This window comes from Cydia strobilella, chromosome 3 (genome assembly GCF_947568885.1).
Source record: "Cydia strobilella chromosome 3, ilCydStro3.1, whole genome shotgun sequence".
NCBI lineage: Eukaryota > Metazoa > Arthropoda > Insecta > Lepidoptera > Tortricidae > Cydia > Cydia strobilella.
The window spans coordinates 1,521,654-1,537,088 of record NC_086043.1 but is presented as its reverse complement, the minus strand read 5'-3'; the positions used below and the strand labels follow the sequence as shown (position 1 = coordinate 1,537,088).

The following is a 15,435-nucleotide window of genomic DNA, read 5'->3' as shown; positions in this document are numbered from 1 at the left end:
CGTGACCCCCCTGACAAAAGGCAGAATGGCAGGCCTGCGCTCGACTGTGGGGATCTTAATGTGGGACCTCTGGTTAGGATACCGCGGGTCAACCAGAGGTCCCACATTAAGATCCCCACAGTCGAGCGCAGGCCTGCCATTCTGCCTTTTGTCAGGGGGGTCACGGACAGGATCAGCCACATCTTGAAGCGTGCTTCTATAAAAACATATTTCAAGCCAATGAAGAAGATGTCACAATTCCTGAGGCCTGTAAAATGCAATACCCCTCTACAGACTGCAGGAGTGTACAGGCTGGACTGTGAGTGTGGCCTATCATATGTCGGGCAGACGAAACGGAGCATTTCCACTCGGGTGAAGGAACACATAGCTGATGTCAAGCACCGTCGACCTAGGTCTGCTGTCTGTGAGCATGTCATGGATAAAGCCAATCACTCAATCAAGTTTGATAAGCCTCTGGTTCTTGCCAAGGAGAAGCGTTACATACCCAGAATGCTGCGCGAGGCCATTGAGATTAAGAAATATCCAAACTTTAATAGGGAAGATGGCTTTTCTCTACCACCAGCTTGGGATCCTGTAGTCCACCTGATAAAGGAGCAAGCGAGACATAGACTGTGAGACCGTAGTGTTGGATGATGCTGGACATTCTGATGTTTTGAAAAGATGTGTCCCGCCGAGTTTGTTGCCGGTCCCATATTGGGATACCCTCCTACAATTTAGGAGGGAATTAAATCTTCTCGGGTCCGTGGTGTAGGGTTGGAGCCGGCATAGTTTATTTTTATCGCGTATATATATATATCTTTACTTGAAAAATAATTATAGTGTATAACTAGCCTTATGAACCGATTTTGCATGTACAACCAGCCTTAAAGTTTGTAGTCTATGATTGTTCATTATTTTAGTATGTGGGTATTTTTGCATTTTGTAATTTTTCCTCAGTCACCCGTTGACCACGAACGCTGTAAAGAGTTCGAAACGTCGGGATGTATTATAAACTCAATATACGCGATATAATCCGTTTTCATAGTTTTATTTTACCATTTAATTACTTAAAATTATAAATAAAAAGTACAAAAATTTGCCCGCGAAAAGCTAGTGAGCGAAACGCTCGAAACGCCACGTGACGTCATCACGCTCTGTCGAATTCGCGCCAAAAATTATGAGCGTTTCAACAAATAATTTTTAATAAAATAATGTTAAGGTTTACAAAAGTATTTTTATCATTTCCGGTGTTCCAACGATATAAATTATGAATCCAAAAATAAAAATAAATTCATGCATGGAGCTAATTGTATAATCTCAGTACTTATTTTTATGATTATGAATAGGTTTTGGTGCCGAGCCCGGGCAGCCCCATCCCGGGCGCGCCGGCGGCGTGGAGCCCGCCCCCCGGCATGGAGCAACACATACCCGTGTTGTTCCTCGACCTTAATGGTAACTTACTATTATCTATCTCACCTCAATGGTAAAGGGTGGTAAAACGGGTCACTTACGTATTAAGTCTAATAGCTCGACATGTTTCGATCCAATTTACGAGGATCGTCTTCACGGAGCAACGACATGTCTTCACTGGTGACGTCGCCGGCACTGCCGACGCCGCCTGTCGTGAGCGGCCGTGCGAGTCGGGCTTTGGCCCGCAGTACACGGCGCGCCCTCGTACAGTGAAGACGTGTCGTTGCTCCGTGAAGAGGATCCTCGTAAATTGGATCGAAACATGTCGTGCTATTCGACTTAATAATACGAGAGTGACCCGGTTTAAAATAATTTAATATGTTTGAGTCTCACGGAGATTTACAGTAATTTATTGTCCAAATTTACCCTGGATTGTAAAAGTCTCCACCATTAAACATCCCAAGAACATAATGGAACTGTAAACCGTGTAAATAATAATCTAACAAAGTAGTGATTTCTCCATGGTTTCTCTAGAGGCTAAATTTAAAGCAAAATTTGACGGTTCAATGAAAATAATACCACATTCATCTTTAGAAATGGTAAAAAAAAGGTTTATTCACGCACGAAGTAAGGGGAATTGTAAGAGAGCTCCTCTTCATCCTTTTTATTCTTTCGCATGAAATTTCTTATACTTCTACCTTGTTCTAGATCCTAATTGATCTTACTTTGACATTTATCCCATTATTTTGATCCCTTCAGCTGACGACCTAACAACCCACCCGTCCGGCGAAGAAGTGACTGTGGCCGGTCTCCACTCCATCCTGCCGAAAGAACACGGCAACAGGTTTTACGAGCTCCAGATATTACATCACCACGATAAAGATGTGTCTGCTATCGCATCTTGGGACTCTTCGATTCATGACTCGCAGTATCTTAATAGGATTACAGAAGGTAAGACTGGGTATAAATAAACAGAGAATTTCAGAGAATTGTCTACTTTTTCAATGCGAATTTTCCTCGAGTTTTACTTGGTTCGAATACCGGCATTTATGTGTGATGCGCACGGAGGGTGCTTCTGCGATTTTGTACTGCGTTTTGATTCTTCATTACCATCATCACATTGGTCGTTTTATAAAAGCAAACAGGATCATTGTGACAAGAATAGCAGAAGCGCGTGCTACAAGATAACCGAAAATGACTTCACCATTTATACGCAGTTCGTCAATAATTTGGGAATGGTAATGAAGCGATTGGTGCGACTGAATAATCGCATATAACTACCCGGGTATTTGTCAATGGCGTATGGTCATTTTGTATGTATTAAAGTATATTCGTCTAGTACCCACAACACAACCCTATTTAGACAATGATGTTATATTATCAGTGATCGGAATATTCAGAATAGGCAGAGTATAAATATCTAAACTTGGTAAAACAAAGTCATAAACTAGAGACTGCCTTGTAATTTTACGTAATTTTTTTTATAAAATTACATAGAAACAGATGCAATTTCTTCTTCGAAATTTACGTCAGTACACACAGCAGCACAAGACATTGTATTTGGTTTGTGACAGCGACAGTCTTTGGTTTTGCCACGAAAATTCCGGGCTCTACCCATAATATTAACTTGTTTGCAGCCAACGAACGCGTGTACCTGATCTTAAAGACCACCGTCCGTCTCTCGCACCCCGCGCCCATGGATCTCATACTACGAAAGCGGCTGGGATTGAACATTTATAAGCGACAGAGCCTCACTGACAGAATACGGAAGAAGATTGTCAGGTCAGTCATCTTTGAGTGAGTACAGAAGGCAGATTTTTTATTTATTTTGTGTGTGACTAACATAATCTCGTAAGACCCCAAGCCAATTTTAGCGCTTTTGAATTTGGAACTTTCTTTTATTTCTATTAGAGTTCAAAACTCCAATTTAATTTGTACTTGAACAAGTACGCGGGGACTTACAAGGTAGATAGACGTTTTTAATTCGATTATGTTCTGTGGGCTTTAGTATAATAAGGTAATAGTACATTATTGTCGAGGCTCGGAAGTAGCTACTTGCTGGCTGAGGATTCGTTTTAAACGGACGACCTTGGGAGTCCCTTTAATTTAATCCGAAGCCAGCAAGTAGCCTTCCAGCCGAGTCATATATAGTGCTTTTCTCAAAAATGGCGCAATAAATGCAAATATAATAGAAATATTTTACAGAAGCAACGTTCTTATGTATATATTTTCACAGAAAAAAGTAAAAAGATTTGCTTTGCCGCCGTTTTTTTTTTATTAAAAATAAAAATGGAAGTGTATTTTTCTGCTGAAAATACGCCAACCTATTTGAGACACCTAAATAGTCGCGGTACCAACATTATAATAATAAGTACTGATCATCTGTTTGGCTGTTTAATGGCCTTCATTTGATATGGTCACTTCAACTTTTAAAAAGTTTGCAACTCGACAAATAATAGAATTTGTATGCAACATTGCAGTCCCGAAATCGAGACTGCAATGTTTTTAACTTTTTAATTTTTGACTGACCATAAACTACGCACTTTGCGACCTACTTTTTAACCGGCAACGTCGACTTTGCCGTCCATTTTTGAAAAAAGGTTTTATACATGTTATTGTGAGATTTTTACCCCTTTTCAATGGAGTCACGAGTATAGAAATATAGATTTTACGAAGAAAGACTATTCAGGATTGCCAATTCGAATTGGGGTTTTTAATGTTAAAATACACTGAACTAATCATGACATTGTTAAAACCATTTTGTAGAATATCAAGTTGTGAGGTCATTTTTAAAAACAATTGATTAAATACAATTAACTAATTTAACACATATTGACTTTTTATCAATGTCACTATAATATTTTGAATGTAACTCTTCAAGTAGAATTTAGGGCGAATTGATTTATGTTAAAAAAGGCAGTCAACCTTTTCCTACAAGCAAATATGGGGCATTTTCCATGAAAAGGTTGTCGATGGCGCTTACGCCGCACAGTGTCGCGCGGCATTGTATTTATATTGGAGCATCGTTTATAATGGCGTAAACGCCATCGACAATAAGGTCCGTTATGTGATGTGTTAACGTTAATTTAGTAAAGGACACTAGGTTACCAATCTGTATCCTTTTTCAGAGTGGACCAACTAACGCAGACCGGAGTAACATACGAGGTGGTGTCCAACATCCCCAAGGCATCTGAAGAGTTGGAAGACAGGGAGAGTATGGCTCAGATCGCTGCTACGGGCGAAGAAGCTAGCGCTGCTGATGGAGAGACTTTCATAGGTAACTTATCAGAGCAGACCAGCTAACGCAGACCGGAGTAACATACGAGGTGGTGTCCAACATCCCCAAGGCCTCTGAAGAGTTGGAAGACAGGGAGAGTATGGCTCAGATAGCTGCTACGGGCGAAGAAGCTAGCGCTGCTGATGGAGAGACTTTCATAGGTAACTTATCAGAGCAGACCAGCTAACGCAGACCGGAGTAACATACGAGGTGGTGTCCAACATCCCCAAGGCCTCTGAAGAGTTGGAAGACAGGGAGAGTATGGCTCAGATAGCTGCTACGGGCGAAGAAGCTAGCGCTGCTGATGGAGAGACTTTCATAGGTAACTTATCAGAGCAGACCAGCTAACGCAGACCAGAGTAACATACGAGGTGGTGTCCAACATCCCCAAGGCCTCTGAAGAGTTGGAAGACAGGGAGAGTATGGCTCAGATCGCTGCCACGGGCGAAGAAGCTAGCGCTGCTGATGGAGAGAATTTCATAGGTAACTTATTAGAGTAGACCAGCTAACGCAGACCGGAGTAACATACGAGGTGGTGTCCAACATCCCCAAGGCTTCCGAAGAGTTGGAAGATAGGAAGAGCCTCGCTCAGTTCGCTGCTATGGGCGAAGAAACTAGCGCTGCTGATGGAGAGACTTTCATAGGTAACTTATCAGAGTAGACCAGATAACGCAGATCGGAGTAACATACGAGGTGGTGTCCAACATCCCCAAGTCCACCGAAGAGTTGGAAGACATGGAGAGCCTCTTTTTTTTTTCAAAAATTAAAAAATTCATTGACCATGTACCATTTTTCAGAGAAATACACCCGCGGCGTGAGCGCAGTGGAAAGCATCCTGAGCCTCGACCGGCTGCGGCAGAGCGTCGCCGTCAAAGAGTTGGAGCAAGCGCGCGGCCAGCCCGTCACCATGCGCAAGACCGCCTCCGTGCCTAACTTCTCCCAGGTATGCAGCCACACCTATAGGAACTATCTGCCTAGTATTAAAACCTAGAAAACGAGTTCTACCGGGCCAATCTGTTAAAAAGTCAAACCAAAATACAATTAATTTCTGCCGATCTTGTAGACAACATCAATACATTTGGCGTGCTGTTCTATATTATAGTACAGTCGCCATCAGATATATCGGGGCGGCCGAGGTGCTCAAAAATATCTGAACACGCACCTAGCGCCTTGACAATAGATGCGTGTTCAGATATTTGTGAGCACCTTGGCCGCTCCGATATATCTGATGGCGACTGTACCTGTGACATTTCATTTGTATATGGAGTACCTGTTACGTAAGATGTTTGCACTTGACATTTTTTGGAAGCTTAGCACATTAATCAATTTAGAATTGTAACATTCTAATTAATAAAAATAAAGCCACCTTAGCCAGAGTTGATAATCGTTGATTTTTTCATTGTCATTGACATCTATATGCATAAATACAAATTTATATAGTAAAAACATGTTTATTCAACACACTGATTTAAACTTTCACGATTTTTAGGGTTCCGTACCCAAAGGGTAAAAACAGAACCCTATTACTAAGACTCCGCTGTCTGTCTGTGTGTCCGTCTGTCACCACAGGCTGTATCTCATGAACCGTGATAGCTAGACAGTTGAAATTTTCACAGATGATGTATTTCTGTTGCCGCTATGACAACAAATACTAAAAACAGAATAAAATAAATTTAAGTGGGGCTCCCATACAACAAAAGAATTTTTTTTGCCGTTTTTGCGTAATGATACGGAAAAAACGTGCGCGAGTCCGACTCGTACTTGGCCGGTTTTTTAACTAATACTTTACGCTGTGAATAATAATATTTCTTCAACAATCTTTTTTAAATTAAGTCGGATCAAAAACATTCCCATCATTAGACACGAGATGTATTGATTACTATAGTTGGTCAAGCAAATCTTGTCAGTAGAAAAAGGCGCGAAATTCAAATTGTCTATGGGACGATATCTCTTCGCGCCTACATTTTTTTTAATTTGCCGACTTTTTTTACTGACAAGATTTGCTTGACCAACTATATGATTAAGGATGATTTTACAATTTAACAGTAAAAGGCGTGGACTCACTTTCTAGGTTTTAAATAGTCATAGAGGAATAGATTCACGATACACCTAAGCAAAATTAGATGTGACGTTTTCAATCAAAAGGTACCACATTGTCGGTTGTCGATAAGGTTGATTTCAAATTAAAGCCATATGGAAATGGCGCCTTATTGACAACCGCCAATAAGTACCCATTTGGTTAAGAATGGCACAGATGACTAACCAATCGTGGTAGCTAATTTCTACTACGATTGGTTACACATTCTAGATCAGTTTTACTTAGTTTAAAGAAGAAGCAATGTATTTGTATACTGAAGAATTGCAATAATAACACAAACAGCTCTATTATTCTATTATTGAATATATTTAAAGGTTAATAAATAATGCCTACAATTACTATCAATATCAATAAGTAAAATAGGCATTGAGAAACGTTTATGTCTCATGACCACAGATATAAATATACCTACTTACCATAGATGACGCAAATGCATATACTTCGCTTGTCCGAACCCCGAGAAATCCTCGGGGTTGACTGTCGCTCATGACAGTCCAAGCGCGTCAGTTGTTGCAGCCGGACGTCCGTGAAAACTTAAAAAATGCCTCGTTGCGTGATAATTAACTGCAACAGCCCAAAAATTGCGAGCACCCAAAGGCAAAAACATATTTCCTATCACAGGTAAGTAATTTTAAAATTATATGCGTAAATTTTGTATGAAAAAGTCGGCACGATTGGTTTCAATACAAATCGTGATATTTGCGTCATCTAGCGTATATATTAAATCTGTGCTCATGAATAATGACACCACACCACAATGTAAGCTATTGTTAGAATATGATTGTAAAACCATACAAAGGTTATTAAAATACTTTTAACATTTTACTGTTAAACTGATCAAAATTTTTTACTAACACATAGTGAATCAAATAGACACATAATAGTACATTTTACAACTAGTGTGAAAAGAATGTCCGAGCTGAAAGCGAGTGGCAAGACTCGGTACGAGTGGTAAAAAGACATTTCACACATTGTTGTAAACGACGTTTTTAATACAATTGCGAAAAAATAATAAATTAATATATCATTAGTAGAATCATACCACCAAACCAAACCAAAACCAAAAGTACCTATACAGCCCGCGATACGCGAGCTGCCGCAGCCCGCGATCCCTTCATACTCGTGCGCGCCCCGGCCGCGGCCGCCGCGGGCCCGGCGCGGGTTGGTCAACTACACCTCCTCATAACTCATGAGGCCCTGGTACCTGCTCCGCGCTAAATTACATTTTCACTGCGTTTCGAAAGTATAGTTTGGAACTAAAAAGTAAAAAGCATTAGTTCGAGAAATTGAGCTTCTCGCACGCTACGCAGCCACAAAAAGTACCACTTTTTGAGCAACTGTATTAAAAAGGTTTTATTAGAATTACGTTAACGCTTAAAATAACACCAGTAAGCTAAAATGCTAATCAGTGTTGTAACCAAACAAACATAGATGTCTAACACATAACACGATGTACATAATATATTTTATTATGTATCGCAATAAGCTTATACTCACAAATAAAACTTCTTGTCAACTTTGATCTTTGTTTTGTGCTATAAATTGGCAATTAGCTCCATGCATGAATTTATTTTTATTTTTGGATTCATAATTTATATCGTTGGAACACCGGAAATGATAAAAATACTTTTGTAAACCTTAACATTATTTTATTAAAAAATATTTAAAATGTTGAAAATTTTTGAGCGGTTGAAACGCTCATAATTTTTGGCGCGAATTCGACATAGCGTGATGACGTCACACGTTGGGCGGCCCAACTGACGTTTGCTACTAATGACACTAATCTGTCGAACGCGTGACGTCACGTGGCGTTTCGAGCGTTTCGCTCATTAGCTTTTCGCGGGCAAATTTTTGTACTTTTTGTTTATAATTTTAAGTAATTAAATGGTAATTTGAAAACGGAAATGCATTAGTAACATGATATAACGGTAAATAAAACATATTTCGTTCAAATATAAACTTCATGCATGAGGCTAATTTAAAATTGCTGCGTGATTCTCGGCGCCAATTGTACCATCCCACTAACACGGGGTTAACCCGTTAAACCGTTAACCGAGTGTGAAATTGTACTGATAACTCCAGGTAACTCCATGGTAACTCCAGGTTTAACCGGTTAACCCCGGGTAAGTGGGAACTGCAAGTGGCGCTGTTGACAAGGGTTTTTAATAATAAAAGGTCTAATAAAATGCGTTTGCTTTTCAAGATCATATAACCATAATAATATGTGACGTTTTCAACCAAAAGGTGCCACATTTTCGGTTGTCGATAAGGTAGATTTTAAATTAAAGCCATATGGAAATAGCGCCTTATTGACAACCGACGATAAGTACCGTTTTGGTTGAGAATAGGACATATTTTCTAAGCCACTTAAAATCAAAGATGTGAGGCGTGCCTTTATTTAGGTGCATTGGTACAGAGTTCATTCCTTTTATTCTCGAAAATCTAATTTTCATAAAGTAAATTTTCTTCTTAGCAGCAAACAACGCAAACAGTGTAAAAGTAACTTATGAAGCCTGTTACCATAATTTAAGTAAATTTATTTTGAAAAGCAAGCGTCGACCTGCGGTCGCAGCATGGTTCCATTTTTATCGCCCGTCACTTCCGCACTTATTGTTAGAACGTGACAGGCATGGTGACAAGCCGTAAAAATGCGAACGTGCTACGGCCGCTGCCTATTTGCTCAACGACACTTCACGGTGTGTCGTTCCGTAATTAGGCTAACGCGGTGTGTACGCTTTTTAACGTGTGTTGTCGCTACAATAACAGCTGACGCAGGCGCTCGACAACGCGACAAAGAGCGGAGCCAACGTGAGTCGAGCATGCGCTGTCATGTCTTATCTAGCTGTCACTTTTTGTTCTGTTCGTGTTCTGTAGAATTTCCGTTCCACGTTTCGTTTGCCGATTGTCATTTGTTCGAACGTGGAAGCCATTTTGGAGTAACGAAAACGAAAGTTGCGGCAAATTGAAACATTTGACGGAAATTCTTCGGGAGTATAAAAGTTGACCTTCACTTTTATTTGTCTATTATTTATTCCTTTTTTTTACCTGTAAATTTACCTTTAAATTAGTGGCGTGGCGTACTGTCAACATTTTTAATTGAGTAAAACTGTTATGTAGTTATATGGACGCCATGCCAATAGTATCAAAGAAAAGGGGTACTTCGATTTATACTTGACAGCTTTTTGAGCCAACGAATGACACATACTTACTTATAGACCGCGGGCCAGGAACAGATTTCCATGACCAATCGCCAGCCGGGCAAAAACTCGTATAGTGTTTACGGCTATGTATGATGAACCCTCGTGAACGTCAGCTGCCGCTCCGTTGGTGGGTTGAGGAATGGCAGCAAATAAAGTCTATAAAAAAAAGTTGCCATCGACTCCCGCTTGATACTTTGTCAGATGATAGTTTAGATGCTATTGTGAATAAACAAAATCGTCAGCCGATTGTATCGCTGTGAAAAGACCGTCAGCTGGTCACATGAACATGTAAAAAAGAAAATTATTTTCAGTCATCGGCGTCATCGCCTCCCGTTTGATACTTTGTCAGATGATAGTTTAGATGCTATTGTTAATAAAACAAATCGTCAGCCGGTTGTATCGCGGTGGAAAGACCGTGTTACGCGTTTCGGTGGCTGCCATTCCTCAACCCACCAACGGAGCGGCAGCTGACGTTCACGAGGGTTCATCATACATAGGCGTTAACCGCTATACGAGTTTTCGCCCGGGAGGCGATGACTGACGAAATTTGCGCCTGGCTCGCGGTCCATTACTCCTCTGGCGCAGCGACCCAAAGTGTGTCTTGACGAATATCATATACTCGTTAAATAACATAGGGTTGAAGTCAAAGACATTCTGGTAATAACCGATGTTGTCTTATTATATTATATTAATCAAAATACCCATTTTATTTTAAAGTAGTGTAAATAAATTACTATAAATAATGTTATTTCGTGGTGAAGTTGGAATATGTTTGCAATAATCGCACATAATCACCTATGCACATTATAAAATGTGTTTTTCTTTAAATAGTTTTGCACTAAACGTCAGTATATTACTTGAATTAACTCCCAGGGCGGCGCATTCGACCTTAAAAAATATGTTATTGATATGTTAGGTACTCCTGCTGCGTATCTCGCACCTATTCATATTTATGAATGAGATGCACAGACTAATGTAAGTTCCAATCGGAGTCCCTTAGTGATTCGGTGCTTAATTTTTTACAATTTATCTTTAATTCATATATTACGTTGTAAATAAATTGATGTTTTTACACTACATTTTATAGGTCTGGCAAAAAAGAGTAGAAATTAAAAAGTGGCAACACTGTAGTGTCGTCCCTTTCAAATCAATCTAAGAAAAACGGGACGAAACTACAGTGTTGCCACTTTTTAATTTCTACTCTTTTTTGCCAGACTGTAAGCTTCTCTCGATGTTTTAAGGCGTACTTACTGATTTCATTTAGCATCGTTGTTTATTTGGGCTTATCTGCTTTCGTTTTTATATAAAAGCAAGACCTGTGTGGAGGTGGCACCGTAGGTACCGATTATTCTGGTTTCTTTTTGTATGCCATTTAATAATTTAGTTAGTGATGAATGTTTGTTGAAATGTGTACCTAAATTTAGAAGTTCATAATAAAAATGGCATATTATTCCAATTAATCTATTTATTTCAATGATGACATGGATAACGAACAATATTCGTTTTTTCTGTCTTATGGCTTATTTTGTTGTTAACTGAATATTCAACTAGCTTTTGGAATACTACTTGTTAATGTTAAGTATTTTAGTACCAATATTTTGTGGCAGTTTGAATTTTGATGTGAACCGAAATTATTGGTTGAGATCAGCCGTTTAATACTTATGGTTGATTGCGAATACACAAACATTCTCTCATTCATTTAACTAGATATTTCAAGATTCGAAATTCGTGAAATATATTTAAAGTAGTATAAATACAATTAAACGAGCAGTATTTTTCTTGCTCTTTATTGAACACTGTTCTGCTAACACACCATGCCCTTATTCGAGTCTCGACTTAGCATATACAATGTGGCAAAAAAATAAGTGCACTCCCGTTGCCAGGGAGGTTTTAGGATTATGCTGAGCAACTTTTACTACGGGACCAACCCCGAAAAACCGAAAAAAAATTCGGCTGTTTCATACATTTTGGCTGGTCCATTTTTTATGGGAGGGTAAAAAAAATTTTCGCGATTTCGTGGTTAGTCCCATAGTAAAAGTTGCTCAGTATAATCCCAAAACCTTCCTGGCAACGGGAAAGCACTTATTTTTTAGTCACCGTGTATGCCTTCAGTACGTGCGACGGCAAAGTACATTTATTGAGGTACCTAACTTATACTATATTCTGCCAGATCATGCGCCTCGACTCGTCGTTCGAGTCGCTGGGCGTGGCGGCGCGCTCGGGCAGCGTGGCGGACCTGGCGGGGGCGGACGAGCCGCGGCGCGCGCGCCACTCGTACGCTGCGCCCGCGCATAACGATCCCGATATCACCACGCCCACCAAGCCTTTTGGACTCGGTAAGGATACATATATATATATATATATATATATAGATTTTAAGATCTACGTAAAAGAATTTGGCATCCTAAATGACAAACACTAGGTGCAGTCGCGTTTAGCAAGTAAGCACTCAAAAAATAATCTATAACAACGTGTGGCGACTGATTAAGTAAAGGTATCATGGCCTTTTTTACAATAGGCAACTCAAAAATCACTAGTCGAAAATTTAAAACAAGTTTTTAATAAATTGCGTCTTATGAAATCTGACATTTAAATACTTATACAAATTTGTTGGATTATTGGTGTCATTTACATGAAAAGGGCACCCTTTCGGTGCCAATGCAGTGTAAATAAACAAATTTCTTAGTGAAATATTTCAATCATTAGTCAGTATTATAACGTTAGGTTGGTTGATTTCGATTTGTTACGAAGAAACTTTTTTTAAAGTAAGCTGAGGCTTTTGAATTTTTTTGAAAAATAGTTATAGTCTTTAAAATATTAGAATTCAATTACATTTCTATACAAAACTGTGTGTATAACAGTGTCTGATTATTTTTCATATATTGTGTATAATCTTTGAGAGCCCATATCTAACAATGCTCTAATTAGCCTTATGTCTATCTGTGTGTCTAACTACATCCTTTTCAGTATCTGTAACATGTACAAATTCCTCTTCCCAATACATTCATTATTCTTTCACCCATGATAGTACATTTGACATGTCATGCCATACAGTTATGTTAGTGTGTATCTTTACAGTTTGAGCATTTGGCTACACATTGAATTAAAATAAAATATTGTATAATACAATAGTAAATTTGCTTAGATGAATTATCTAGTGCATTATGTAGAGTATGATAAATAAAACATATTATGTAGCCTGAAAGATGCACGAAGTAGATTTACATGAAAATTATCACAAAATTGAAAGAAAACACGACAAAACATAGGCAACTCATTCTCACAAAAAATCTCACTAGTACATTCAAAAACATTCACTTCATGATTTCACTGAATTACATTTTATTTTGGACTTGCTTCGTGGCAATGCTATGCTCATAATGATTTTTTCTCTATCTCTCTTCTCTTCAACTGTACCCCCATTTACTTCTCCTGACTATACATTATTTAAATTAAAAAATTAGGACTCCAAAAAGATCTCTTTTCTTTGATGCAAACCTCAATCCAACCTCTAAAATTATGATTTAGACACTAGGTTCATGACTTAAAAAATGTCTAAAAATTGTACTAATTTATTGGTGGAAATATTGGGATTTGTGATTTATAAGAATCGAGAATAATCCGGCTAATAAGTCTGTAGTAAAACATATCTGGCAACACTACCATATACGTCACATTTTCATAGAAGTTTGACGTTTATGATTTTGTCAAATATATTAGACTGTAGACTTATCATAGCCGGTCTACAAGTTTTTGGCCCGGCTTCGATCTAACGTATTCTTATCTTGGTCCCGCTATCTTCAGGCTCATTCCTCTCAGGTAAACAGTGAAAATAATATGGTCTTGACTCGGAATGAAAAATGTAACAAAATTTATTAGACGAATGACAATATCATTGTGAATGTATTTGTCGCCCTCTATAATTGGCTGATTCATCTTATTATTGGGCATTAAAAATTGCCTTTGTAAAAAAAAAATATCGATGGTCGATACCGACCCAGTATTGGCTGTTAGTAAGTTTCGAGCATCGGGCAAGCTTCAGTTGTTGTGTTACTCTATCTGTTTGTTTGCGTGTCTCTTTCATTTGCATGGACCGAGCATGACCTGTGATTATTTCCTTCTCCCTTCCTCTTCGAGCTGTCAAATCGGCGAGAACTGCTTAAAATAGATGAGAAAAACGATGCTTCTGGAAAGTTTAGGTCCCATCAGCCAAGTCATAGACAATTTTACATTTTTATTGTATAAATGTTGATAGAAAAAACTTTAAAGACTGGTCTTTAACTGTAGACAGTAAAGTAGACAATAGACATATAAGAATAATTGTGTAGGATTGTGTGTCGTGTAAGGTTAAAAGCCCGCTCCAGACTACGCGGCGCGAAGCCGCGAACGCGAGTGTGGAGTCGATTTCGCTGATTAGCGCACTAGACTCCACACTCGCGTTCGCGGCTTCGCGCCGCGATTCGCGCACGAGTGTGGAGGGCCCTAAAAGTGCATGTATAATGTAGAAAAATTGCAACAAGTAAATAATGAAACTACGAAACTTCCATAGATTGTAAATGAAGCATGGACAATTAGAAGGTGTACTTTGTGAAGTATTGTAATTTATTGATTGCTAATCGTATGAAATTGTGAAGTTTTGATATTGTATTTAATATCCAGACGTATTGGAATTGTTTAAGTTCGTCTAAATACGAGAACTTTAAATAAAAATACTTTCTGTTGGTATTTAACTGAATAGTACCTAATAAAGCCACAGATACAAAAGTTTTTTCTTTAGTTAAGTAACTTTTTTAACTGAAACAAATGAAAGTCAAATAAATAAAATATTCTTGAAATGTCCTTATCCAATTGCTATACTTGTCCAACGCTTTAAAGTCAATTTTTAGGGTTCCGTACCCAAAAGGTAAAAACGGGACCCTATTACTAAGACTCCACTGTCCGTCTGTCTGTCTGTTTGTGTCAACATCTCATGAAGCGTGATAGCGAGACAGTTGAAATTTTCACAGATGATGTATTTCTGTTGCCGCTAAAATAGCAAATACTAAAAGTAAAAAAAAAGGAAATTTGTACGGAACCCTCGGTGGGCGAGTCCGGCTCGCACTTGGCCGGTTTTTTATATTTGTAATTTCAATATATGCTGTGTCACGAGATGACGTTTTTGACTCAAAATGTATTGAAACACATGTTTGAATTTACTTAAGAGTATAGGCAAGTAGGCAATGATATTAAAATAGTCGTGTCTTTATGAAAGCACTATTTATAGGCTCGATTTTCAATCTCATGCTAATCTGACTCTAAAATCTTTGGCTATATTTTCAACTGTTGGTAAGGAAACTAACCGGTTAACTTTTAGAAACAGTAGCCGTACCATGAGTTGACACTTGACGTTTACGTTTGCGACTGCGTAAACTCGATCAGAATCCATCTCGCTCACACTGATGTATTGATGCGATAGAGAGGGAATGCGATCA

General features: G+C 38.7%; 1 protein-coding gene across 1 annotated transcript in view; it reads left to right on the top strand.

The window, feature by feature from the left end:
- Positions 1-15,435, top strand: part of LOC134755693 (kinesin-like protein KIF13B) — a 247,587-nt gene that overhangs the window by 214,718 nt on the left and 17,434 nt on the right. The window contains exons 23-29 of the mRNA XM_063692240.1: positions 1,326-1,431; positions 2,149-2,340; positions 3,027-3,171; positions 4,518-4,666; positions 5,464-5,609; positions 9,531-9,572; positions 12,135-12,300. Coding sequence (XP_063548310.1) covers positions 1,326-1,431; positions 2,149-2,340; positions 3,027-3,171; positions 4,518-4,666; positions 5,464-5,609; positions 9,531-9,572; positions 12,135-12,300 — 946 coding nt within the window. The remainder of the gene's footprint in view (positions 1-1,325; positions 1,432-2,148; positions 2,341-3,026; positions 3,172-4,517; positions 4,667-5,463; positions 5,610-9,530; positions 9,573-12,134; positions 12,301-15,435) is intronic.